Source organism: Lemur catta, chromosome X (genome assembly GCF_020740605.2).
Source record: "Lemur catta isolate mLemCat1 chromosome X, mLemCat1.pri, whole genome shotgun sequence".
Classification (NCBI taxonomy): Eukaryota; Metazoa; Chordata; class Mammalia; order Primates; family Lemuridae; genus Lemur; species Lemur catta.
The window spans coordinates 46,993,600-47,020,199 of NC_059155.1; the positions used below are offsets into that span (position 1 = coordinate 46,993,600).

Sequence of the window (26,600 nt, forward strand, 5' to 3'; positions counted from 1 at the left end):
GGAAGTGGGCTAGCAGCTGATTTCGATTGGACGACCCTTTAAAGTTTGGGCTGTGTAGACTCCTCAGCCTCCTGACTCCTCCTTCCTAGCTTTTCCCCAAGCCTGCCTGGCAGGGGACTTGGACTGTCACAGCCTCCCCCTGTTTTCCCTGACTCAGGGCTGCCTGCCGGCCTGGGGCTGACTGAGGGAGAAAGTGCTAATAAGACTGTAGCCTCCGAATTCCCCTCCTTACTGCCCACCGCACCCAAGCCGCTGCACATACATGCTCACACCCACACACACTAGCTCAGCTCTGGGAAATTTTTCTTTCAGCTTCCAAGGCCCAGGTCAGGGCAGACTTCCCTGCACATGCATCGTGGAGAATTCAGCAGTGACGACCCCAACACCAGAGCCCCTCAAGCTCCAGGAAACTCACAGGCCACTGCCCTGAGCCAGGGAGGCGTCACGCCCAGAGGCCCTGCACCCTCCAGTGAGTCTTGTGGGTTTGGTGGAGTGGAGGGGAGAGGGGCGGAGGAGGGCAGCTTCTAGCTCTGTCACTTCTGGGGGCTCAGCCTTGCTCCCAGGCTTCCCGGCCTAGCCAGGCAGCTCTTCCACGGGAAACGGGGTGTTGACAGTGCTGGGGTGGGATTTGTAGGTGGGGGTGATTTGTACCTCCACCCCAAACTCTGCCTCCAGAAGTACACTCTCAGCAGAGCAGAGCCTGTTATGTTAAGTCCTCTTCAACCACACTGTTCCTCCCAGGGGCTGGCTGTGGCTGCAGCCGGGCTAGCATCCAACCCAGAGCCACAATCCCAGGGGCCACAGGCTCAGGAGGGCTGACACTGGGGAACAGGAACAGGGAAGGCAGGCCCAGAGAGAAGGTGGCAGCTGCTGGGCCGAGCAGGAGCCAGTGGCTGCCAGCAGAGGGAGATGCTGCCTCACTTTAGAGCCAGCTGGGCCCTTTGCACCTCCAGGCTGTGAGGCTTGGAAGCTGGATTCCGTGTTCTCTTTCAGGTGATCAGGAGCCACCTGTCCATGCCCCAAGACCGGAAAGGCAGCAGGAACCACCGGGAGCACAGGACTGTCCTGAGGTAATGCCTGGTCTGGCTCCCAGAAACCCAGGTCCTGACTAGATGGTGGGAACTGTGTCCAGGTTAAACTGACTTGTGTCTTGTCCCCTCCTTTACCCGCATCCCACACCCCAGGGAGAGAGGGCACCTCCTTTCCACTGAGGATTCCTTGATGATCTGGCCACTGGATGTGGGCGGTGGGGGATGTAAGGGCCACGGGTGAGTGGGAGGACGAGGAGAGAGGAGGCCAGAATATGCTGATCATTTCTCTTCCTGTGGTGTCTGCTGCGCTAGTGTGCCGAGCTGGAGAGAGAGATAGACGACCTTAAAGAGCGACTAGGTATGACGAACCCCTGGCTCGGGCTGGGGCAGGGGCTGGGACAGACCTAGGTGTCTGCCTGTGGCTGCTGGAGACACGGGGCGGGGAAGGGCTCCAGGTGCCGCCGGCATCAGTGGGACTGATGTTCCCGAGGGGAGGAGAACCAAGCAGGCCTGGTCCTGGAGCCTCCTGTGCATTGACAGCTAGGGGTGAGCACGGATAGAAATATATCCGATGAGCTCTGTGTACACTTTGCCAAGGAATCCCACAGAGCTCCTTCTCTTAGCACGATTAGCGCTACCTCGTGTATTTCCCCCTTTCCCTGCCTGGTATGGATTTTACGGGTTTTGTTGTTGTTTTCTTGCTTCTTTGTCCTTTGAACACGTTCTGAACGGTTCTGGGGTGCCCCAGTGTTGGTGAAAGACTGGTGTATTTTGTTCCCCTTTAGAGGACATTCCCAAGTGTAATTCAGGTGGTGGGTGGGTGGGTGGGTCGGTCCCAGGGCTGACTGGACAGGGGCTGCTGAGGTTTCAGGTTGCAGGGCTAGGCAGGCTCCCCCTGGGACTGGGGGTGGGTTTCTGTATCCCTATGTCTGCTGTGCCCGGTTATGCCTCTCTGTTCCAGCGGCCATGGAGAGCATCCTTGAAAAGTTCCAGGCCATCTGAAGTGAGAGAGTGAGTGTTACACATACCATACCTCTTCCTGCAAAACTGGTGGCTTCGCGGCACTGTGGCCGACCCTGACTCTGCTCTATTTGACAGGCTGAACCCAGCATCTTTCTACCAGAGTAGCAGCTGGTACCTCTGGAGCCCCGGAGCTGCGGCCAAGCTGGATCCCTCCGTTCCTTCTTCACCCGCGGCTTCCTCTCACCCCCTGCTCTTGCCCTCACCTCACCCGAGTTTACGGCAAATTATCAAATTAAATTAGCTCTCATATTCGCATATTCTGTGGTCTGCCCTCTTTCCTGGGAGAAGGGGCGTCACTGCAGAGGGAAGGGGTGAGATTGCTCCTCGATTTTGCAGGATTTGAAGCCAGGTTACCTGACACCCTGTGCTCTGCGCTGTCCCTGTGGGGCGTCCCGACCAGGATCTGGGTGGCAGCCCTGCGCTCAGGCTCACCGTAGCGCCCTGAGTCTAGGCTCCTCCCCGGCCACATTAGGAGGCCCTGTTCATGGTCCCAACTAATGTCGTCTGATTTTGGGGTCCCAAGGTTCCCATGCTGCACCACTACCGGACCCTTCCCTTTAGCAGGAGCTAATCGACCTCCTCCCAGAGTTCCCAGCCCTCTTTCCCTTCCTCACTTGGTTCGCTGTCCTCGTTGGCCACTCTCGCCCTTCTTTTCGGTCAGCAGCATCCCTGGTCTCCGCCGTGGTTGATGCCCGGGGCCTTTCCCACGGGGTTATTGCAACAGGTGTTAAAGAGCAGGGATGCGCTGAGCCTCCCCCTCCGGAGCCCGGGCCTCCTTCTGGAGTCATTCTCTCCCTCTGGAGCTGCCACTCACACACACAGCTCGCCCGGAAACTGGCGCATCATCCTCACTTCCTCTTTAGCCCTCACCTTGGAAACTCAGTTACCAAATCCTGTCAGTTCTCCCCCGTTAGTTTCATTGGAGGGGTGGAGGGAGGAGCCACATCTTGGGGCATGGTGGAGCGAAAGGGGGGCTGCAGGGGACATGGAAGAAGAGAGCAGGTTGGTCTCTGGGCTGCAGGTGGGGGAACTGAGTCCCTTCTGGTGCCTCGGGGCCAAGCTGGGGGAGTCTGCCCGCTGGCAGCTTGGACAGATGGCCTAGGGATCAGACCTTCCACGTCCGTCCCTCACGTCCTAGATGGACAATCGCCCCTTCTCCAGCCCGATGGGCTCCGCGGGCTCGACTTGGGCAAGACCAGTTAGTTTCCAGGGCACCTGTGTATGCTAGGTCTGAATGTCCTTGGACAGTCCCCGTCACATACCATCCGGGCACCCACATGCCACAGACTCTGCTGGACGCGATGTTTCCGTGTCCCAGCTAAATCTTCCAGACTGCCTCCCGAGGCCATATGAGGTCTGTCTGAGCTCCCTGTTCTGATGTCACCCTCACTGACAGCTGGGATCGCCTCCTTCCTTCAGCGAGGGTCCCGGGCTGGGCGGGCCTGACATTCAGAGGGACAGACTCCTGTGTGGGTGAGGTGAGTGCATGTTCCGCCAGCTCCCATCGCCCAGAGACTGGGTGGTCACCAGACAAAGAGGGCACAAGTGCAGAAACCATCCGGGGTTAGCGTGTGCAGGGAGGGATGGTCTGTCTGTGTGTCTGTCTGCGTGCCTGTGGATCTAATCGGGGATGATCTCCCTGGAGGGAGAAAGACCTGGTTCAGGGAGCGGGGGCAGTGTGGTCAAGGATCCGTAAGGGATGAAAACAGCCAAAGCAAGGGTGGGATGTCCCTTTCAGAAGAGGTGTCCTTCAAGTCCGAAAAACACACAGGAGCGCACAGAGTGGGATGAGGTGGAAGGGGCCAAGCCCAGTGACGGGCACCAGGGCTCTGAGAGTGCTGCAGTCCCCGCAGCAGGCTCTTGATCCTGTGTGCGATGAATATGATGTCTCGAAAGTCCTGTGCGTGTGGGTGGCATGACAACATGAAGGCTGGCTACCTGGGAGTCGGTGGGACGTGCCTCCCCTGTGAAGCAAAGGGCTCCCGTGGGAGACTGCCACGTTGTGAGCTGACGGAGACACGGGTAGCATGGGCGCGGTGAGGATGGAAACTAGGGAAGAGGGACTGCCCTGGGAAATCTACTCAGCCGTGGTACCAGCCCTCCCCCTATTCCCACTCTGCCTCCCTTCTGTGCCGGCTGGTACGAGCTCAGGGAGACGGCCCATCACACGTGTGGTGGGACCATCACAGACCTCAGAGGCCGAAAGGAACATGAGTGGGGACTTAAACCATCCGCTTCAAACCCTCACTTGAGAGGGTGGGCTTGATTCCGCAGGCTGAGCCTTTGACCCTGACCCCAGTGGTTCTTTCGTAGAAGGAGAACAGAGCGGGCTGGCGTCTGGGTACAGACTCTGACATAGATTTTCAACTTGGGATCCTGACACCTACAGAGTCTAGACGGAGCGTGCTACAGTGAGTCTGAGCACTGGGCTGCCACCCAGATCCTGGCCCAGGCACTGCATGGTAAGCTGGTGGAGCACAGGGTGCTAGGGTACCAGGCTTCAAATGCTGGAAAGTGGAGCAGGACCCCTACCCATCACCTCCCCCGCAATGACCCCTCGCCCCAGAAACCAGGCAGACCACGGAATGTGATAATACAAGACCTACATTAATCTGTTAATTTGCTGTAAGTTGGGCTGAGGTGAGGGCAAGAGCAGACAGCAAGAGGAATTGGTGGCAGAAGAAGAAACAGAGGGACCCAGTTTGGTCGCAGCTCCTGGGCTCCAAAAGTACCAGCTGCTGGTCTGGTAGGAAGATGCTGGGTTCAACCCGTCAAACAGAGCAGAGTCAGGGTCGGGCCACAGCCCCCCAAAGCCACCACCTTTGCGGGAACAGGTATGGTATGTGTAACACTCACTCATTTCAAAGGTCCTGGAAGTTGTCAGAGAGGCACTGCACGGCCGCTGGAATAGAGACACATAACCAGGCACAGCAGACATAGGGATACAGAAACCAACCCCCTGTCCTCAGGGGGACCCGCCTAGCCCTGCAACCTGAAGCCTCAGCAGCCCCTGTCCAGTCAGCCCTGGGACCGACCCACCCACCACCTCAACTACACGTGGGAATGTCTTCTAAACGGGAGCAAAATATACCAACCAGTGTTTCAACAATGGTGGGGCACCCCAGAACTGTTCAGAACGTGTTCCAAGGGCAAACAAGCAAAGAAATAAGAACAAAACCCGTACAATCCATACGAAGCAGGGAAAGGGGGAAATACACGAGGTAGCCCTAAACGTGCTAAGAGAAGGAGCTCTGTGGGATTCCTTGCCAAAGTGTACAGGGAGCTCAGCCGATACATTTATATCCGTGCTCACCCCTGGCTGTCAATGCACAGAAGGCTCCAGGGCCAGGCCTGCTTGCTTCTTCTCCCCACGGGAACATCTGTCCCACTGGTGCCCCCGGCACCTGCAGCCCATACCTGCCCCGTGTGCCCAGCATCTGCAGGAAGACACCTAGGTCTGTCCCAGCCCCTGCCCCAGCCCCAGCCTGGGATTCATCTTACCTAATCGCTCTTTCAGGTCGTCTGTCTCTCTCTCCAGCTCGGCACACTAGCACAGCAGACACGAAAGGAAGAGAAATGATCACCATATTCTGGGCTCCAATCTCATCGTCCTCCCTTTTGCCTGTGGCCCTTCCATCCCCCACCGCCCACAGCTCAGTGGCCAGATCATCAAGGAATCCACAGTGGAAAGCAGGTGCCCTCTCTCCGTGGGGTGCGGGATGCGGGTGAGGAGGGGACAAAACACGTCAGTTTAACCTGGACACAGTTCCCACCATCTAGTCAGGACCTCCGTTTCCAGGAGCCAGACCAGGCATTACCCGAAGACAGCCCTGTGCTCCCAGTGGTTCCTGTTGCCTTTCTGGTCTTGGGGCATGGACAGGTGGCTCCTGGTCACCTGAAAGAGAACACGGAATCCAGCTTCCAAGCCTCACAGCCTGGAGGTGCAAAGGGCCCAGCTGGCTCTAAAGTGAGGCAGCATCACCATCTGCTGGTGGCCACTGGCTCCTGCTCAGTCCGGCGGCTCCCACCTTCTCTCTGGGCCTGCCTTCCCTGTTCCTGTTCCTCAGTGTCAGCCCACCTGAACCTGTGGCTGCTGGCATTGTGGCTCTCGGTTGGATGCTAGCACAGCTGCAGCCACAGCCAGCCCCTGGGAGGAACAGTGCGGTTGAACAGGACTTAACATAAAAGGCTCGAGTGTACTTTTGGAGGCAGAGTTTGGGGTGGTGCTACAAATCACCCCCACCCCACAAATCGCACCCCAGCACTATGTGTAACCCGTTTCCTGTGGTAGAGCTTCCTGGGTAGCCAGGGAATCCTGGGAGCAAGGCTGAGCCCCGAGAAGTGACAGAGCCAGAGGCTGCCCTCCTCCACCCCTCTCCCCTCCACTCCTACCAAACCCACAAGGCTCACTGGAGGGTGCAAGGCCTCTGGGCCTGACACCTCCCTGACTCAAGGCCGTGGCCTCTGAGTTTTCTCAAACTTCGTGGGCCCTGGTTTCGGGTCGCCACTGCTGAATTCTCCATGATACATGGCATTGGCATTGGAAGCTGAAACAAATATTTCTCAGAGCTGAGTTAGGGTGTGTGGGTGTGAGCATTTATGTGCAGGGGCTGGGGTGAGGTGGGCAGGAAAGAGGGGAATTTGGCGGCTATAATCTTGTTAACACTTTCTCCCTCACTCAGCGCCAGGCAGGCAGGCTGCCCTGAGCCAGGGAAAACAGGGGATGCTGGGACAGTCCAGGCCCCCTGCCAGGAAGGCTTGGGGAACAGCTAGGAAGGAGGAGTCAGGAGGCTCAAGAGTCTACACTCCCAAGCTTTGCAGACAAACTTTAAAGGGTCTTCCGATCCAAATCAGGTGCCAGCCCAGCTCTTCCCTGGGGAGGATGCAGGAAACCGGCAAAGTGTCAGGAACAGTGCCTGGCATGTTCCAAGTGCTCTCTTAATGTGTGCCCTAACTAAGATGACGCCGATTCGGTGTCGTAATGACCGACGACTCCCCAGTACAGGCCTTGAGCAAGGCACAGAGTAAAGATGCCTGAGCCGGGGAGGGGAAGTGTGGGGAGACAGGAGGAGGATGGCCCACTCACTTGGGACTTTCGGACTGGATGGCTATTTGGGTCATTATCGTCTCTGCCCACAGGCTGGGACTGCTTTACCTTCCTGGCCACAGATTTCTTCCCCCCGCTGCTGTGCTTGGACTGTTTGGAATGGCATGTGGTTGGAATCATATAGTGTTTAGCCTTCCCACATTGGCTTCTTTCACTTAATGATATGCATTTAAGTTTCCTCCATGTCTTTTCATAGCTTGATAGCTCACTTGTTTTTAGCACCAGATAACATTCCACTGTCTGGGGGTACTATAGTTCATTTATCCATTCACCTACCAAAGGACGTTGCCGTTCCTTCCCAGTGTCGGCAATTGTGAATAAAAGTACCATAAACTTCCATATGCATATTTTTGGTGCATAGGTTTTCAGTTCACTTGCGTAAATTCTGAGGAACATACTTGCTGGATTGCATTGTAGGAGTATGTTTAGTGTCGTGAGAAACTGCCAAACTGTCTTCTAAAGCGGATTTTGCCTCGCCACCGGCAGTGAGTGCTGCTCTACATCCTCACCAGCGTTTAGCGTTGTCAGTGTTTTGGAATTTGGCCATTCTAATACGTGTGTTGTGATATCTCACTGTTGTTTTAACGTGCAATTCCCTGATGACATAGGATGTTGAACATATTTCCATATGCTTACTTGCCATGTATCTCTCTGAATAGGTGTCTCTTCAGGACTTTTGCCTATTTTTAAATCAGGTTGTTTGTTTCTTATTACTGAATTTTAAGTACTCTTTGTATATTTTGTATAGCAGTCCTTTATCAGATGTGTCTTTTGCAAATAGCTTCTCCTAGTCTGTGCCTTGTCTTCTCATTCTTTGACATTGTCTTTCACAGAGCAGAAGTTTTAATTTCAATGAAGTCCCATTCTTTCTTTCATGGATCATGCCTTTGGTGTTGTAATAAAAAGTCATCACCATACCCGAGGTCATAGAGGTTTTCTCCTATGATGTCCTCTAGAAGTTTTATAGTTTTGCAGTTTGCATTTGGCGTGTGGTCAGTTTTAAGTCAATTTTTGTGAATGGTGTAATGTCTATGGCTAGAACCACTTCTTTTGCATGTGGATGTCTAGATGTTCCATCACCATTTGTTGAAAAGACTATCTTTGCTCCATTGTGTTGCTTTTGCTCCTTTGTCAAAGCTATATTCACGTGAGCCTACTTCTCCCATCCAAGTACTAACTAGGCCCGACCCTGCTTAGCTCCCGAGATCAGATGAGATCCGGCGTGTTCAGTGTGGTGTGGCCGTAGACACATGTAAGCCTATTTCTGGGCTCTGTATTCTGTCCCATTGATCTATTCAACTACTCTTGCACCAGTACCACACTGTCTGAATTACTGTGGCTTTATAGTAATCACGGAGAAAAAACATTTAGTCTTTCACGAACAGTATGTCAGCTGTAGTCTTCACAGATATCCTAAATTAAAGAGGTTCTCCTTAATTCCCAGTTTTCTGAGAAGTGTTTATTTTTTAATCATAAATCATTGGTGAATTTCCTCAAAAGCTTTTTCTATATCTATTGAGGTGATCTTACAGCAGTTCTTCTTTAGTTTGTTAATAGGGTAAATTACATTCACTGAGACAAAGAGGTGATAAGAAAGAAGACAAATAGCAAAATGGTAGTTTTGAATCTACTTCAATAACTACTGTTAAAACCGGTTTCCCTCGGCCCCGGGAACAGAATGACAGAGTCACTGAGGCTACAATAAGGCAAAGGAGTTTTATTGACTAGCTCGAGCTAGGGTCCAAGCCCCGAGTACCAACGCAGTGGTCTCTTTCCATGGGCAGGGACCCCGCGCAGCGGGAGTACATGTCTTTTATATTCTTTCCTGGAATTCTTTACAGCCAGTTACTTTCCATAAGGGGACATACGCCCCTCACAAGCTTGTTCACGTATTGATCAGGCCGTGGCCCCCTTATCAGGAAGCTACTCGTGGTTGTTTTATTTTCTTTTTTTTTTTTAACTACATTGGAGCATGTTTTTAGCTCTCTGTCGCAACCAAGCGTTAAGCAAGCAAGCCTTGTATACAAAAGCGGACTTTGGCTGTTAGCTATAAGTTAAGCAAGGAAGCCTTGTATACAAAAGCGGACTTTGGCTGTTAGCTATAAGTTAAGCAAGGAAGCCTTGTATACAAAAGCGGACTTTGGCTGTTAGCTATAAGTTAAGCAAGCAAGCCTTGTATACAAAAGCGGACTTTCGCTGTTAGCTATAAGCAAAACAAGAATTAACTAAAATATTGTTTCAGTCCTGTTCTACACTGCATTCAATGCAAATTGTCTAAACACATCAATGAAAAGCCAGAATGTCAGATTACATAAAAAAAGAAACCAAACTCTCGTCTGTCTATAGGAAATCTACTTGAAATATAATACCATATGTAGGCTACATGTTAAAGGATAGGAAAAGATACCCCACGCAAACACTAATCCAAAGAAAACCAAAGTGGCTACGGTGACAACTGAGAAAGTAGACTTCAGGAATATTGCCTGGCATAAAAAAAGATGTTACAAAAGACTAAAGGGGGCAAAATTCACCAACAAATTTTAAAATTCTAAATTAATATTCACCTAACAACAAAGCTTCAAAACGCTTAAAGCCAAAGTGGTACAACTCAAAGGAGTAATTATTCAATTTCACAAGTATACTTGGAGACTTGGACATTCTTCTATCAGTGATCAATAAGATGAGTACATGGAAAACCAGTACGGATATAGCAGATCCGAACGACACTATCAACCAACTTTACCTATTTGACAAGTATACAACTCTCAGATGAACAGCAGCAGAATAAGCATTCTTTTCAAGTACAGACGGGGCATTTACCAAGAGGGATCATGTCTGCACCACAAAACAAACCTCCAAAATTTAAAATAATTATAATCATGCAATCATATAATCTTTGACCAAAATAGTACTAAACTAGGAGTCAATAACAGAACAATATCTCGGACATCCCCAAATGTTTGTAAATTAAACAGCACACTTCTTTTTTAATGTCTATATTTGTTTTCTAATTTCAAAATATCAATGGGGTACAAAGGTATTTGTTACATGGATAGCTTTTGTACCGCTTGAGTCAGGGCTACAAGTGTGCCCATCACCCAAATAGTGTTCATTGTACCCATTAGGTAGGTTTTTGCCCCGCCCCTCCTCCCCCCTCCCCCCTGCCTGTTTTCCAATGACTTTTACTTTCCTCTCTGCACATGTGTGCCTGTCGGTTACTTCCAATTTATTACAGAGTACGTGTGGTGTTTGTTTTTCCATTCTTGAGGTACTTCACTCAGGATAATGAAACACCACCCTTCTTAATAAATAATGGGTAAAAGCAGATACAACAAGAAAAAATAGAAATTGTTTTTAATGAATGAAAATGCAAACACAAGGTATCAAAATTTGTGTGGTGCAGCTAAAGCAGTACTTAGGGGGAAATTTATAAAATTAAATGCTTATATTAAAAAAGAAGAAAAGTCTCCGATCAGTGATCTAAGTTTCTGCCTTCAGAAACTAGAAAAGGGAGAGCAAGTGAATCCAGGGTAAGCAGAAGGAAGTAAAAACTAAAGATAAAACCAGACAGCAGTGAGAAATCAATAAAACAACAGTACAAAATCACTAATTATGGACGTTTATTTGAAAGAAAAAGATCAATAAAATTGCTGAATCTCCAGGCAGATGGATAAGGAAACAGAGAAAAGAAATGAAATAGCAACATCAGAATGAAAAGGGGAAGATCATGGCAGATTCTAAAGGCACTAAGAGTATAATAAGGAAACGTTCATGACTTTGTTTGATGTTAAGAAACCAGTAATAGAAAGGAATTTCCTTAAGCTGATAAAGGTATCTACAAAGAACTTACAGGAAACGTCGTATTTACTGGAGAAATGTTGAGAGGATTTAAGATCAGGAATAAACCAGGATGTGTCCTCTTACCACTTCTATTCATCATTGTACTAGAACACTTAGGCAGCATAGTATGGCAAGAAAAATAGATGGAAAGCAAAGAGTTTGAAAATAAGGGACTATAATCTCTGATTATTTGTGGGTGACTTGATTGTGTCCATAGAAAAGTCAAATGAATCAACAGATAATTCATGGGAATCAGTGAAAGTATTTAGCCAAGTTGCTGGACAGAGTCAATATACAGAAACCAAGTGTATGTCTAAATAGCATGAACACAGAGAAGATGAATTTTTAAAGTCCAGTTGATGATAATACCTAAAGTACTTAAAGTACATAAGAATAAATCTGATGAAAGATGTACATGACCTCTATGTGGAAAATAGTAAAACTTTATTGAAAGACCTAACTAAAAGGAGGGATATTCCATGTGCTCGCATTGGAAGAGTCAATTTTATAAAGATGTCAGAACTCACCAAACTGAGCTATGGATTCAGTGCAATCCCGATCAAAACACCAACAGGATATTTGTGGAACATGACAAACGGATTCTAAAATGTACATAGAAGTGCAAAGAGCCGAGCTCTAACACCCAAATGTCAAGAAGAGACGATAGAAGAATATCTTCATGACCTTGGGGTAGGGAAGGATTCCATAAACAAGACAGGAAAAGAACCCAACTATATGTTCAAAATTTTTTTTTAATTCTAGCACATTAAAATTAAGCACTAGGATGTCCTACATATACTTTGACATGCATGAAAAACGAGATGAATGGATGAATGAAGGATGGATGCACGGACGTGTGATAAACAAGTGTAATAAAATGTCACCAGTGGAACCCAGATGATGGGTACACAAAATGCTTACAACTTTTCTGTGTGTTTGGAGCTTTTCATTAAAAAATGCTGTGCAAGGCCGGGCGCGGTGGCTCACGCTTGTAATCCTAGCTCTGGGAGGCCGAGGCGGGTGGATCGCTCGAGGTCAGGAGTTCGAGACCAGCCTGAGCAAGAGTGAGACCCCGTCTCTACTAAAAATAGAAAGAAATTATCTGGCCAACTAAAAATATATATACAAAAAAATTAGCCGGGCATGGTGGCTCATGCCTGTAGTCCCAGCTACTCGGGAGGCTGAGGCAGTAGGATCGCTTAAGCCCAGGAGTCTGAGGTTGCTGTGAGCTAGGCTGACGCCACGGCACTTACTCTAGCCCGGGCAACAAAGTGAGACTCTGTCTCAAAAAAAAAATGCTGTGCAAAACCTTTTAAAAGTGTATCTTCTCATTAAAACGTACAGTAACGGGAGCACAGGCAAGCTACCAACTAGAAAAAGATAATTCTCTATCACGAGAAAGCATCAAAGAATTAAAATATAGACTACAAGGAGAACTCCCACAAATGAGCAGGCAACTACCCCAAGGGGGAAATGAGCGAAACATAGTCAACAAACACCTCATAGAAAAGAAAACCGTAAAGGCCAATACATGTGAAGACATGCTCCGTCTCATTACTAATCAAGGGAATTACACATTAAAACCACAGTGAGATACCATTTCACATTCATCAGATAGACAAAAACTTTGTAGTTTCCTAACATCAAATGATGAGGAGGATGTAGAGAAACAATTAAACATCCTTCATACGAGTGTAACTTAGCACAGTCACTTTGTAAGAAATCTGGCACCATCTGGCAAGCTTGGAAATCTGCCTCCCCTGTGAGCCACCAAGTCCACTCCGAGGTATAAACACTGAAACAGGAGTCTGAGGTTGCAGTGAGCTATGATGATGCCACTGCACTCCAGTCTGGGTGACAGAGTGAAGGAAACAAAAAAGAAAAAAAAAAAAAGAAGAAGAAGAAGAGGATAAAGAAAGAAAAAGAGAGAGAGAGAGAGAAAAAAGAAGTGATGAAGACCAGTTCGGGGATAGAGGTTACCTCTGTGAAGGGTGAAGGCAATAGGATCAGGAGGGAGAACGCAGGGACCTGTAAGGTGATGCTACTGTGTGAAAACGCACTTCTGTAAATGCTCGCTGAGGGAATGAATGACGCCAAAATCTGTAACTCTAGCTCTGATCCCTCTCTGGAGCCACAGAAGCACATGACTGAGAGAATTCTGCATATCCTTCGCGAGCACCTCAAACTCGACGGGTGCAAACACCAGCCCCATCATTTCCCATCTAAACTTGCTCAACTTCCTATGTCCCTGTGAATCTTAGTTGTCCTTGACTCCCGCCTCCCTGTGCTGGCCAAGGAAACCCGCCCCTCAGATCTCCTGCTGCAGAGAGCACAGTTGATTGACAAGCCCCAACTGCCACTTCTCTGGGTCCCCCCCACTGACTCTGCACCAAGAGGACCCCTCTTCTGGGCAGCTGCCAGCCAGTGACCGAGCGTGGCAGGGGTACGTGGCTGTGGGAAGCTGAGCCTGGGGACTTGGCATCAGCCCGGCTGAAACTGTGTCAGAACTGAAGTGCATCTGAGATTCCTAGCTGACCCTCCTTCCCCGGTGTCTCTCTTCCAGGCATGAGATCTGCATCGCGCACTCGCAGGACTCTCCCCGCCTGCTCCTGCTCCTTCCCCCTTTATCCCTCAGGTGCAGGTTCCCCACAGTGATCTCCCACATCCAGTCACGTCTTGGCCTCTATACTTCTGGAGGACGCAGACTCACAAAAGTGGTCCCAGGAGTGTCTGGGGGCTGGCTCACCACCACCAGAACGACAAAGAGGATCCCATCCTGAGTGTTACGTGGGGCATGGATAATCTCTGGTCACAAAGTGACCTCCCGATGGCTTGAGGCTTCACACTTAGTTACCTGGGAAACACCCCAGTGCGGGGTCTCACCCTCGTCCATCCGTGAGATGATTCGGGCCTTTGAACAGTAGGGAGGGAAGAACGTCTACACGGATGGTGGGAGCAGCTGGTGACGGCTAAGTGGTGCCGACACCCTGCAGAGGGATAATGAGAAACTGAGGGACGTTACCACACGGTTAAGGGCTCAGTGTAAGAGCCAGAAGGCCTCCTGGCTGGCTTAGAGGGAGGCCCTTACCTCCTGCAGAAGAGGAGCAGACACAACTGAGGAGAGGAGCCCTGTATCGGCATGATTTGACAGCAAGAGATGCAGGACTCCAGAGACGTTTAGGTCTTCAACAGATGCAGGCCCTGGTCTGTGAAGGTCGGGGCCCTGTTTGGAAAAACCCAGGCTCCTGAACTATGCGACGGGGAAGGCTGGATGGAGAGTGCAGCCTTCCTCCCCTAGGGAGCGCCAGCGCGTGCGCTGCACTGGCAGACGCTACAGAGCCCTAGCCCCTACAGGGCCCCAGGCGCCGCCCTCAGGGGCTGCCCCATCTCCTCTCCATAACCTGGCTGGGGAATGCGCGCCTGAGGCTGAGGGAGAGAAGAGATTACACACCCAGGAAGCTGCGGGGAAGAGCTAGCCTGTGCTGGCGGGAGCCAGGGGAACTGCCCTGGGGCTGGGGCTGGGGGTTGAGGGCGCTGGATCAGGGGCCTGGAATGTAAGGCTGGATAAGCAAGTTTTACCCAGGGGGGTACTTGCTCCTGTCATAGGAGTTAGCACCCTGGCAAGGACTCCAGGAAAGGGAGGAAATCCACTGCCAGGCTGACCCCTAGAATCTTGGGGAAACTCATGGCCCCCGTGAACAGAAATGGAAATGCCTGCCTGGGAGTGGCAGACGGCAGAGGGAGGAATAAAAAGGTTGAAAGATGCAGCCGCCCGGGAGCGGATGGAAAATGGGAGGCCAGCGAGCCAGCCTGAGGGTTACGTTCCACGGTAGCGCCCAGGGGACACACCACTGGCCAAAGCCACAGGGAGTGTTCTGGTGAGAGGGCCCGGAGCACGACTAAGGAGGTCGGTGGTGGCCCTCCTCTGCAGGCCAGTGGGGACGGGGCAAGGAATGTGGTCCCAGGTCTGGGCTCATTACCACCATTCACGCAAGGTTGGGGCCCCGGCAGGATAGAAGGCAGGGCACGGCTCTTACCCAACCGACGCCAGGAGACTAGTCTGCAGTAACAACCGGCAGAGTCGGTGGGGGCAGTCACGAGTGCTTGACCCACAAGAAGCCAGCAAGATTGTTCACACACACGGCCCCCTAGGTGCAACTACAGCCAGAAAAAGGCAAGAATGCAGGAGCAGGAGGGTGGTCATCCGGGTAAGGAGCCACGAACCCCTGCTCAGTTCCTGGTCCTGGACAACTTTCAGACCAGCCCCATTGACTGAAGAGGCGGATGAGTCCCGAGGAGGAAGGACCTGGAAACAAGGCGGTGAGGATCTACTGTCACTGTGCCATGGTCCTTCCCTAAAGAGACAAGACTGCCGTCTCCTCGAGGTGACTGTACACTGGGGAAAAGGGGATAGCCAAGATTTCTAGGACTATTGGAAACAGGGCCTGAGATGACATAGATCCTGGTGGTCCAAGGTGTCACCATGGGGCCCTGGTAATAAAAGCAGTTGGGGATAGAGATGGGTTCACAGAGAGTCAACTGGCTCCCAGGACCTACACCGTGGTTCTTTCTCCTGTCCCCACATCAATGCTGGTAAGTGATACATTTGGCAATTGGAGCAATAACTCCCAGCCTGGGGCCCTGGCCAGCAAGGTGGGGAACGCCATAGGGAACCCCTGAAACCGGCCCCCGCCTCAGATCAAGAAATTAAGTCAAAACCAGTATCAGATCCTGGTGCAAGTCTGGGGGCCGACAGAGATTAGTGCCCCCACCAAAGATCTATAGGACTCAGGGCAAGAGGAAGTAACAGGGTCGCGGGGATGAAGAGAGTGGAGAAGAGTGAAAACGTTTTAGGATTCTCGGTACGGGAGAGGGAAGGAGCAAGGGAATGAAAACGAGGAGAGGTACACCAGAGGCTTCAACTGGTGTGATCGTGACGTTTCTTAAGACCGGTGGTGGGTACGGGAGATTTTGCTTTGGTTTTCGTTATCCTTTTTGACATGGCTGAAACAGTGCACCGTGTCTTCAAAAGTCATGGCAAGGAGTGTGAGAAGGAGTTGTGCAGACACAGGCAGGGATCGTGGAGGACCTGTCAGACGTGGACGTGGACGATGGCAGCTTTCTGGAAGACCCAATCGACCCTGCTCTGTAACCCCCAGCAGAGTAGGCTTCTCAGGTGTCGACTCAGAGAAACCAGGGACCTGACTTCCCACGGGCAAGAGTTCAGACACCCCAGGCCTCTACTGGAGACCAGTCAGAGTAGGACGTACAAGGCAGAGGTAACGGAAAAGACAGGTGAACGTGAGTGGGAAAGCGAGGAAGGAAGGCGTGAAAGGAATGAGTCTGAAGGAAAGGTATGAGAGGCTGCTGGAGTAGGCTTGGCTGGCGAGGAAAGGAAATTCTAACACTCCAGGGCCTCAAGGAAATCAAGGAAGGGAGCACTCCCCACATACCAGGACTGCTCAGCTCAGGGAAGCTGGGGACCGGTAGCTCCAGGGGCAACATGACAGAAAATTGGCATGCCACCACCACCACCACCGTGAGGCCTTTGTCATGTGTCCTTTCAAAGCTTAAAAAGAAAACAAAAAAGACACGTCATTTTACCTACACCTGTATGTATTTCCAAATGACACACAGGATCGGTTTGGGTTTTTCAGTTTACAAATGTCCATGCAAATCTATGCATTCTTGTGCAACTTGCTGCATGCGACCATGAGAGTTTTTGAAGTCTGTTAACACAGCCTCATGTGTTGCTTTGAACCGCTTAGATTTAACCTACTGGACGCACATGCCCACGTTGCATCCGTCCACTCCTTTACTGATGGGAATTTAGAGCAATACCCGATTTTCCCTTCACCGACATCCTTCTGCATGTGTCCTTGTACACTACACCTACCAGCGTTTCTCCAGAAGGTGTACCCGGCAGGTCTGCCAGGTCATTGAGGGAGTGGGTGTTTCGAAGTTTAAAGAGTCTCGGCTCACAGCACGGACTATGGAGCCTCACCGCCTGGTTTCCGTCCTGCCGCTGATACCGAATGACCTTGAGCAAGTCGCTGAACCTCTCTGTGCCTGTTTCCTTGACTGTGCGAAGGTGGTAATAGTAGGTACTTTGACCTAGGACTGTCATGAGCATGAGTTAGTATTTATCTACAGTGCTTAGAAGAGAGCCGGGCACATAGTAAATGTTATATAACTTGCATTTCATAGACTCTGCCAAATTACCCTCCCAAATGGCTGCTCTCCCTCTTCCCCCCTGCCCCAGTAGTGAGCAAAAGCACTGGTTTGCTCATAACCTCTCCCTCCCTTGGAATGGCTAAGCTCTTTAATTGTTGCAAACCTGGCATGTGAAAATTGATCTGTGGCTTTAGTTTGCACCTTCAGGATCAGTGACGGTGAGCATCTTTTGGGGGGTCCTTGAGCCTTGGGATTCCCGCTTCCTTGAATAAACTCAGACTGAGGGTGTGGGGGCCTGGGAGAGGTGGGAAAGCTCTGGCTTGCCAAACCGTCACGCCAGTAAAGTGTCATGGGCACACAGCCACGCGCCGATTTGATTACCTATTGTAAGAAAAAGAAGTGAAAGATAACCCAGATCAGAAAGTAAGAAGTTAAATGACCTCTGCTTGCAGATGACATGATCTCACATATAGAAAACCCCAAACACTGCACCAAAAAGCTATTAAAACTAATAAAGAAATTCGGTAAAGTTGCAGGATAGAAAAGCAACATTCAGAAGTCACTTGTGTTTCTATACACTAACAACAAACTATTCACGTTTACCATAGCATGCAAGGAAAAAATACTTAGGAATAAATTTATCCAAGGAGGTGAAAGCTCTGCACACCAAAACTATGAAACACTGATGGGAGAAAAAACACGAATAAATGGAAAGATACCCCGTGCTCATTCAAGGATTGGAAGATTATTAAAATATCTACACTACGCAAAGTTATATACAGATTCAACGCAAGCCCTATCAAAACAACACAAGGGTACTTTTCATATTTTTCCACATGTAGACAAGACAACCCTAAAAGCTCTGATTACTGACCGTGGGCTTCCTTGCGCATCTTCCTATCGGGTGGCAGGTGTTGTGGAATAAAGCCCTGCAAATCCTCCCTGCGCTGGGCGCTTCGCATCCCTCATTCACCCTCAAGAGCCCCCGAGCTAGGTGCCGTCACTTAGTCCACTTTACAGATGGGAAACTGAGGCTCAGAGACGTGTCTCTCAGTGGAAAGCAGATGCCCGGCAGAGGGACGGCGAGAAAGAGGTGGGACGAGAGCACGAGGCCGGGAACCTGCGACCCAATGGGCTTCCCACCAGCCAAATGACTGGCTTCGGGCAAACCAACCGCCCTCGTCCCTATTGGTTGGGGCCGGAGAGGCTGCCAAACAAGGGGCACGCTGGTTGGTGGGAGCTGGAGAAGCGAACCAATTAGAAGGCCGCGGCGCGGGACTGCAGGGGAAGGGAAGCCGCGCATTGTTTCAGGCCCTGTCATCTCGTGCTGCGTCCCAGGCAACCGCCCCCGTGCCGAGGGCGACCGTCTGCCATCACACCGGGCAGATCGAACCGGCGACATGAGTTCCTCCGATGAGGTGTCTGTTTCGGGGGCCGCTTTCGGCCTGGAGGGCGGGGAGCGGGCCAGCGACTGCCCGACCAGCCCCGGAGCGCGGGGCCCCGGCCTAGACCTCGATCTGGGGGCGCCGCGGAGCAGCCAGGGCGAGGGCGCGCTTGCAGACCCCGAGGGCTTCCAGGCCCGGCAGGAAGTGATAGAGGCGGGAGGGGCCGTGCTTTGGGGCCCGAAAGGTGGGCCCCGCACCCTGAGTGAGGAGAAGGGAGACGATCTGGACTACCAGTACCACGTGCCTGAGGAGCCTGTGGCCATCGTGCAGCCGCCGAGTGACTGGGATGTCCGGGGCGTCCACAGACACCCATGCTCAGAAGGCCCCGACGCCCAAGTGTCCACCGTGTGGCCGGACCTAGAAGCAGGTCCCACCGGTAGAGGCGCGCTGACCACCTTTGGAAGCCCTCCCCCCGTCATCATGCCCCGGAAAGCCCGGGCCCGCGGGTACCCGAAAAGAGGCCCTAAAAGTAGGCTGAGCGTCGGCGGCAGGGATCCCCAGCGGCCCTCCGAGGAAGGCCTGGTCGAGCTGCCTTCCGACCCCGAGTCACCAGATGAGTTCGGGGAGGTACGAATGAGGGTGAGCATTTACCCCAAAGGAGGAGACCAAGGCCAACCCAGCAGCCCCGAGGAACCTGGGGACACACCTAGACACTCGAGTTTGCTTGTCAGGGAGAATACCCTTCCCATGCCCGGCCCTTTCGTGACCTCTGCTCCCAGAGGACTCACTTGATGCATGGAAAGGCAGGACGAGGGAGAGCTGCACAGCTCTTCCTCTAAGCAAATGCAGGGCGTGGTGTGGGGGAAGGCAGGGAGCAGGCCCGGCATCCCAGGAGCTGCTGCTGCTGCTGCTGTGGGCAGCCTGCCCCGGGCTGTTCCTAGGAAGAAGGTGGCCCAGGAGAAGAAGTGCCCAGGGGCTGCCTCAGACTTAGCCCTAGGGGGAGCCTTTTCTCCATGGGGGCAGAGACTCTCGGCAGTTCCCCTGGAACGAGCCACCTTCCCCCAAATCCTTGGGGTTCCACTGCTTGGGAGGTCCAAAAGATATTCCTTGCTCTCATCGGGACCCAAACAGTCCAAGCCCAGCAGGACTGGGAAGAAATCTGTGGCCAGGAAGGCAAAGCAGTCCCAGCCTGTGGGCAGAGACAATAATGACCCAAGTAGAGATCCAGTCCCAAAGGCTCAAGTGGGTAGGCCATCCTCCTCCTGTCTCCCCACACTTCCCCTCCCCATCAGAGGCATCTTTACTCTGTCCCTTGCTCAGGGCCTGTCTTTGGCAGTCCTCAGTCCCTAGGACACCCAATCGGGGTCATCTTAGTAGGGGCACACATTAAGAGAGCACTTGGTACATGCCACGCACTGTTCTTGACAGTTTGCACGTTTCCTGCCTCTTCCCCAGAGAGGAAGTGGGCTAGCAGCTGATTTCGATCGGACGATCCTTTAAAGTTTGGGCTGCAAAGCTTGGGTGCGTAGACTCCTCAGCCTCCTGACTCCTCCTTCCTAGCTGTTCCCCAAGCCTGCCTGGCAGGGGGCCTGGACTCTCTCAGCATCCCCCTGTTTTCCCTGACTCAGGGCTGCCTGCTGGCCTGAGGCCCTGAGAGAGAAAGTGCTAATAAGATTATAGCCGCTAAATTTCCCCCCTTACTGCCCAAGTCACCCCAGCCCCTGCACATACATGCTCACACCCACACGTCCTAGACAAGCTCTGAGAAATTCTTGTTTCAGATTCCAATGCCAATGCCAGGGCCACCTTGCCTGCACATGCATCGTGGAGAATTCAGCAGTGGCGACCCCAACACCAGAGGCCCCCAAGCTCCAGGAATCTCACAGGCCTCGAACTTGACCGAGAGAGTCCTCAAGCCTAGAGGCCCTGCACCCTCCAGTGAGTCTTGTGGGATTGGTAAGAGTGAAGGGGTGAGGGGTGGAGGAGGGCAGCCTCTGGCTCTGTCAATTCTGAGGGCTCAGCCTTGCTCCCAGGCTTCCCGGCCTACCCAGGCACCCCTTGCACAGGAAACGGGGTGTAGACAGGGCTGGGGTGGGATTTGTGGGGTGGGGGTGATTTGTACCACCACCCCAAACTCTGCCTCCAAAAGTACACTCGAGCCTTTTATGTTAAGTCCTGTTCAACCGCACTGTTCCTCCCAGGGGCTGGCTGTGGCTGCAGCTGTGCTAGCATCCAACCGAGAGCCACAATGCCAGCGGCCACAGGTTCACGTGGGCTGACACTGAGGAACAAGAACAGGGAAGGCAGGCCCAGAGAGAAGGTGGGAGCCGCCAGACTGAGCAGGAGCCAGTGGCCACCAGCAGATGGTGATGCTGCCTCACTTTAGAGCCAGCTGGGCCCTTTGCACCTCCAGGCTGTGAGGCTTGGAAGCTGGATTCCGTGTTCTCTTTCAGGTGACCAAGAGCCACCTGTCCATGCCCCAAGACCAGAAAGGCAACAGGAACCACTGGGAGCACAGGGCTGTCTTCGGGTAATGCCTGGTCTGGCTCCTGGAAACGGAGGTCCTGACTAGATTGTGGGAACTGTGTCCAGGTTAAACTGACGTGTTTTGTCCCCTCCTCACCCGCATCCCGCACCCCACGGAGATAGGGCACCTCCTTTCCACTGTGGATTCCTTGATGATCTGGCCACTGGGCTGTGGGCGGTGGGGGATGTAAGGGCGACAGGCAAAAGGGAGGACGATGAGATTGGAGCCCAGAATATGCTGATCATTTTTCTTCCTTTGGTGTCTGCTGTGCTAGTGTGCCGAGCTGGAGAGAGAGATAGACGACCTGAAAGAGCGATTAGGTAAGATGAACCCCAGGCTGGGGCTGGGGCAGGGGCTGGGACAGACCTAGGTGTCTTCCTGCAGGTGCTGGGCACACGGGGCAGGTATGGGCTGCAGGTGCCGGGGGCACCAGTGGGACAGATGTTCCCGTGGGGAGAAGAAGCAAGCAGGCCTGGCCCTGGAGCCTTCTGTGCATTGACAGCCAGGGGTGAGCACGGATATAAATGTATCGGCTGAGCTCCCTGTACACTTTGGCAAGGAATCCCACAGAGCTCCTTCTCTTAGCACGTTTAGGGCTACCTCGTGTATTTCCCCCTTTCCCTGCTTGGTATGCCTTCTGTGCATTTTCTTATTGTTTCTTTGCCGGTTTGTCCTTTGAACACGTTCTGAACGGTTCTGGGGTGCCCCAGTGTTTAAGAAACACTGGTATATTTTGTTCCCGTTTAGAAGACATTCCCACGTGTAATTCAGGTGGTGGCTGGGTGGGTCGGTCCCAGGGCTGACTGGACAGGGGCTGCGGAGGTTTCAGGTTGCAGGGCTAGGCGGGTCCCCCTGACACAGGGGGTGGGTTTCTGTGTCCCTATGTCTGCTGTGCCCGGTTATGTCTCTCTATTCCAGCGGCCATGAAGTGCCTCCTCGACAAGTTCCAGGCGCAGTGAAGTGAGAGAGTGAGTGTTACACATACCATACCTGTTCCCGCAAAGCTGGTGGCTTCGGGACACTGTGGCCCGACAGCGACTCTTCCGCTTCACAGGTTGAACCCAGCATCTTCCTTCCAGACCGGCAGCTGGTACCTCTGGAGCCCAGGAGCTGCGACCAAGCTGGTTCCCTACGTTTCTTCTTCACCCACGGTTTCCTCTCACCCCCTGCTCTTGCCCTCACCTCACCCGAGTTTATGGGAAATCATCAAATTAAATTAGCTCTCATATTCGCATATTCTGTGGTCTGCCCTCTTTCCTGGGAGAGGGGGCGTCACTGCAGAGGGAAGGGGTGGGGGTGCTCCTTGATTTTGTAGCATTTGAAGCCAGGTTACCTGGCACCCTGTGCTCTGCCCTGTCCCTGTGGAACGTCTCGACCAGGATCTGGGTGGCAGCCGTGCGCTCAGGCTCACCGTTGCGCCCTGGGTCTAGGCTCCGTAGGGTCCCTGCCCGGCCACATTAGGAGGCCCTGTTCATGGTCCCAACCAATGTCGTCTGATTCTGGGGTCCCAAGGTTCCCATGCAGCACCACTACCGGACCCTTCCCTTTAGCAGGAGCTAATCGACCTCCTCCCAGAGTTCCCAGCCCTCTTTCCCTTCCTCACTTGGTTCGCTGTCCTCGTTGGCCACTCTCGCCCTTCTTTTCGGTCAGCAGCATCCCTGGCCTCCTCCGTGGTTGATGCCCGGGGCCTTTCCCGCGGGGTTATTGCAACAGGTGGTAAAGAGCAGGACTGAGCTGAGCCTCCCCCTCCAGAGCCCCCACCTCCGTCTGGAGTCATTCTCTCCCTCTGGAGCCGCCACTCACACACACAGCTCGCCCGGAAACTGGCGAATAATCCTCACTTCCTCTTTAGCCCTCACCTTGGAAACTCAGTTACCAAATCCTGTCAGTTCTCCCCCGTTAGTTTCATTGGAGGGGTGGAGGCAGGAGCCACATGCTGCGGTGTGGTGGAGCGAAAGGGGGGCTGCAGGGGACACGGAAGAATAGAGCAGGTTGGTCTCCGTGCTGCAGGTGGGGGAACTGAGTCCCTTCTGGTGCTTCGGGGCCAAGCCGGGGACACTGCCCACTGGCAGCTAGGACAGATGGCCTATGGATCAGACCTTCCACGTCCCTCAAGTCCTAGATGGACAATCGCCCCGTCTCCAGCCCGATGGGATCCGCAGGCTCGACTTGGGCAAGACCAGTTAGTTTCCAGGGCACCTGTGCATGCTAGGTCTGAATGACCTTGGACAGTCCCCGTCAGATACCATCCGGGCACCCACATGCCACAGACTCTGCTGGACGTGATGTTTCCGTGTCCCAGCTCAATCTTCCAGACTGCCTCCCGAGGCCACATGAGGTCTGTCTGAGCTCCCTGTTCTGATGTCACCCTCACTGACAGCTGGGATCGCCTCCTTCCTTCAGCGAGGGTCCCGGGCTGGGCGGGCCTGACACTCAGAGGGACAGACTCCTGTGTGGGTGAGGTGAGTGCAGGTTGCGCCAGCTCCCATCGCCCAGAGACTGGGTGTTCACCAGACAAAGAGGGCACAAGTGCAGAAACCATCCGGGGTTAGCGTGTGCAGGGAGGGATGGTCTGTCTGTGTGTCTGTCTGCGTGCCTGTGGATCTAATCGGGGATGATCTCCCTGGAGGGAGAAAGAGCTGATTGAGGGAGCGGGGGCAGTGTGGTCAAGCATCCGTAAGGGATGAAAACAGCCAAAGCAAGGGTGGGATGTACCTTTCACAAGAGGTGTCCTTCAAGTCCGAAAAACACACAGGAGCGCACAGAGTGGGATGAGGTGGAAGGGGCCAAGCCCAGTGACGGGCACCAGGGCTCTGAGAGTGCTGCAGTCCCCGCAGCAGGCTCTTGATCCTGTGTGCCATGAATATGATGTCTCGAAAGTCCTGTGCGTGTGGGTGGCATGACAACGTGAAGGCTGGCTACCTGGGAGTCGGTGGGACGTGCCTCCCCTGTGAAGCAAAGGGCTCCCGTGGGAGACTGCCACGTTGTGAGCTGACGGAGACACGGGTAGCATGGGCGCGGTGAGGATGGAAACTAGGGAAGAGGGACTGCCCTGGGAAATCTACTCAGCCGTGGTACCAGCCCTCCGCCCTATTCCCAGTCTGCCTCCCTTCTGTGCCGGCTGGTACGAGCTCAGGGAGACGGCCCATCACACGTGTGGTGGGACCATCACAGACCTCAGAGGCCGAAAGGAACATGAGTGGGGACTTAAACCATCCGCTTCAAACCCTCACTTGAGAGGGTGGGCTTGATTCCGCAGGCTGAGCCTTTGACCCTGACCCCAGTGGTTCTTTCGTAGAAGGAGAACAGAGCGGGCTGGCGTCTGGGTGCAGACTCTGACACAGATTTTCAGCTTGGGATTCTGACACCTACAGAGCCTAGACGGAGCGTGCTACAGTGACTCTGAGCACCGGGCTGCCACCCAGATCCTGGCCCAGGCGCTGCATGGTAAGCTGGTGGAGCACTGGGTGCTAGGGTACCGAGCTTCAAATGCTGAAAATGGAGCCGGACCCCTACCCATCGCCTCTCCGGAAACGACCCTGCCCCGAGAAACCAGGCCGACCACAGAATATAACAATATGAGACCTACTTTAATTTGATAATTTGATGTAAGCTGGGCTGAGGTGAGGGCAAGAGCAGACAGCAAGAGGAATCGGTGGCAGAAGAAACGGAGGGAACCACCTTGGTCGTAGCTCCGGGGCTCCAAAGGTACCAGCTGCTGCTCTGGTAGGAAGATTCTGGGCAGAACCAATCAAACAGAGCAGAGTCAGGGTCGAGCCACAGCCCCCCGAAGCCACCAGCTTTGCGGGAACAGGTATGGTATGTGTAACACTCACTCACTCATTTCCAAGGGCCTGGAACTTGTCAACGAGGCACTGCATGGTCGCTGGAATAGAGAGGCATAACCGGGCACAGCAGACATAGGGACACATAAACCAACCCCCCTGTCCCTGGGGGGAACCTGCCGAGCCCTGCAACCTGAAACCTCAGCAGCCCCTGTCCACTCACCCAGACCCTGGGACCGACCGAGCCACCCACCACCTCAATTACACGTGGGAGTGTCTTCAAAGTTGGAACAGAATATAGCAGTGTTTCGTCAATGCTGGGGCACCCCAGAACCATCCAGAAGGTTTTAAAAGGACAAATAAGGAAAGAAACAACAACAAAACCCGTACAAGCCATACCCAGCAGGGAAAGGGGGAAATACACGAGGTAGCGCTAAACGTGCTAAGAGAAGGAGCTCTGTGGGATTCCTTGGCAAAGTGTACACAGAGCACAGCCGATACATTTGTATCCCTGCTCACCCCTGGCTGTCAATGCACAGAAGGCTCCAGGGCCAGGACTGCTTGGTTCTCCTCCCCACGGGAACGTCGGTCACACTGATGTCGCCAGTACCTACAAAACATCCCTGACCCGTGTCCCCAGCATCTGCAGGAAGGTACTGTGGTCTGTCTCAGCCCCTGCCCCAGCCCGAGCCAGGGGTTCATCATACCTAGTCGCTCTTTGAGGTGGTCGATCTCTCTCTGCAGCACGGCACACTAGCCCAGCGGACACCGGAGGAAGAGAAACGATCAGTACTTTCTGGGCTCCTCCCTCCTTTTCCTCCTTCTCGCCTGTGGCCCTTACATCCGCCACCCTCCACAGCCCAGTGGCCAGACCACCAACGAATCCTCAGTGGAAACGAGTCTCCCCCACTGCGTGAGATGCGGGATGCGAGGGATGAGGGATGCAAGGAAGCAGTGGACGACACAGAAGTCAGCTTAACCCGGACACGGTTCCCAATATCTAGTCAGGACCTGGGTTTCCAGGAGCCAGACCAGGCATTACCCGAGGACAGTCCTGTGCTCCCGGTGGTTCCTGCTGCCTTTCCGGTCTTGGGGCATGGACAGGTGGCTCCTGATCACCTGAAAGAGAACACAGAATCCAGCTTCCAAGCCTCACAGCCTGGAGGTGCAATGGGCCTAGCTGGCTCTAAAGTGAGGCAGCATCACCCTCTGCTGGAAGCAACTGGCTCCTGCTCGGCCCAGCAGCTGCCACCTTCTCTCTGGGCCTGCCTTCCCTGTTCCTGTTCCCCAGTGTCACCCCATCTGAGCCTGTGGCCCCCTGGGATTGTGGCTCCGGGTTGCATGCTAGCACAGCTGCTGCCACAGCCAGCTCTGGGAGGAGCAATTGGATTGAACAGGCCTTAAGTTAAAAGGCTCTGCTCTGCTCTGCTCTGCTGACAGGGTGCTTCTGGACTCAGAGTTTGGAGTGGTGCTACAAATCACCCCCATCCCACAAACCGCACCCCAGCACTATGAGCACCCCACTTCCTGCGGTAGGGCTTCCTGGGTAGCCAGGGAATCCTGGGAGCAAGGCTGAGCCCCGAGAAATGACAGAGCCAGAGGCTGCCCTCCTCTACCTCTCTCCCGTCCACTCCTACCAAACCCACAAGGCTCACTGGAGGGTGCAGGGCCTCTGGGCCTGACAACTCCCTGACTCAAGGCCACGGCCTGTGAGTTTTCTGAAAGTTG

At 53.1% G+C, this 26,600-nt stretch overlaps 1 protein-coding gene and 2 long non-coding RNA genes across 4 annotated transcripts; 2 read left to right on the top strand and 1 right to left on the bottom strand.

Moving 5' to 3' along the window:
• Window positions 1–322: 322 nt before the first annotated feature.
• LOC123628718 (uncharacterized protein CXorf49-like) lies at window positions 323–2,153 on the top strand. Its single transcript, XM_045538626.1, has 5 exons — window positions 323–469; window positions 994–1,070; window positions 1,344–1,389; window positions 1,993–2,042; window positions 2,130–2,153. The coding sequence occupies exons 1-4, from the start codon at window positions 349–351 to the stop codon at window positions 2,031–2,033; spliced, it is 285 nt and encodes a 94-aa protein (XP_045394582.1). The 5' UTR covers window positions 323–348; the 3' UTR covers window positions 2,034–2,042; window positions 2,130–2,153.
• Window positions 2,154–5,524: 3,371 nt separating this feature from the next.
• Window positions 5,525–26,544, bottom strand: LOC123628720. Of its 2 annotated transcripts, none has more exons than XR_006731740.1 (3): window positions 26,528–26,544; window positions 5,873–5,949; window positions 5,525–5,601 (listed from the first exon to the last, which is right to left on the bottom strand). It is a non-coding gene; the product is annotated as an uncharacterized LOC123628720 (long non-coding RNA). The 2 variants fall into 2 exon arrangements; XR_006731741.1 differs by lacking the exon at window positions 26,528–26,544 and adding an exon at window positions 6,465–6,475.
• LOC123628719 lies at window positions 21,018–22,321 on the top strand. Its single transcript, XR_006731739.1, has 4 exons — window positions 21,018–21,090; window positions 21,362–21,595; window positions 22,006–22,055; window positions 22,142–22,321. It is a non-coding gene; the product is annotated as an uncharacterized LOC123628719 (long non-coding RNA).
• Window positions 26,545–26,600: the final 56 nt, after the last annotated feature.

Excerpts from the sequence above, each read along its gene's own strand:
- LOC123628718 (XM_045538626.1), top strand. The coding sequence starts at position 349 with ATGCATCGTGGAGAATTCAGCAGTGACGACCCCAACACCAGAGCCCCT. Across the intron at positions 1,071-1,343 it reads GAGCACAGGACTGTCCTGAG|TGTGCCGAGCTGGAGAGAGA; the intron begins GTAATGCCTGGT and ends CTGCTGCGCTAG. Across the intron at positions 1,390-1,992 it reads CGACCTTAAAGAGCGACTAG|CGGCCATGGAGAGCATCCTT; the intron begins GTATGACGAACC and ends TCTCTGTTCCAG.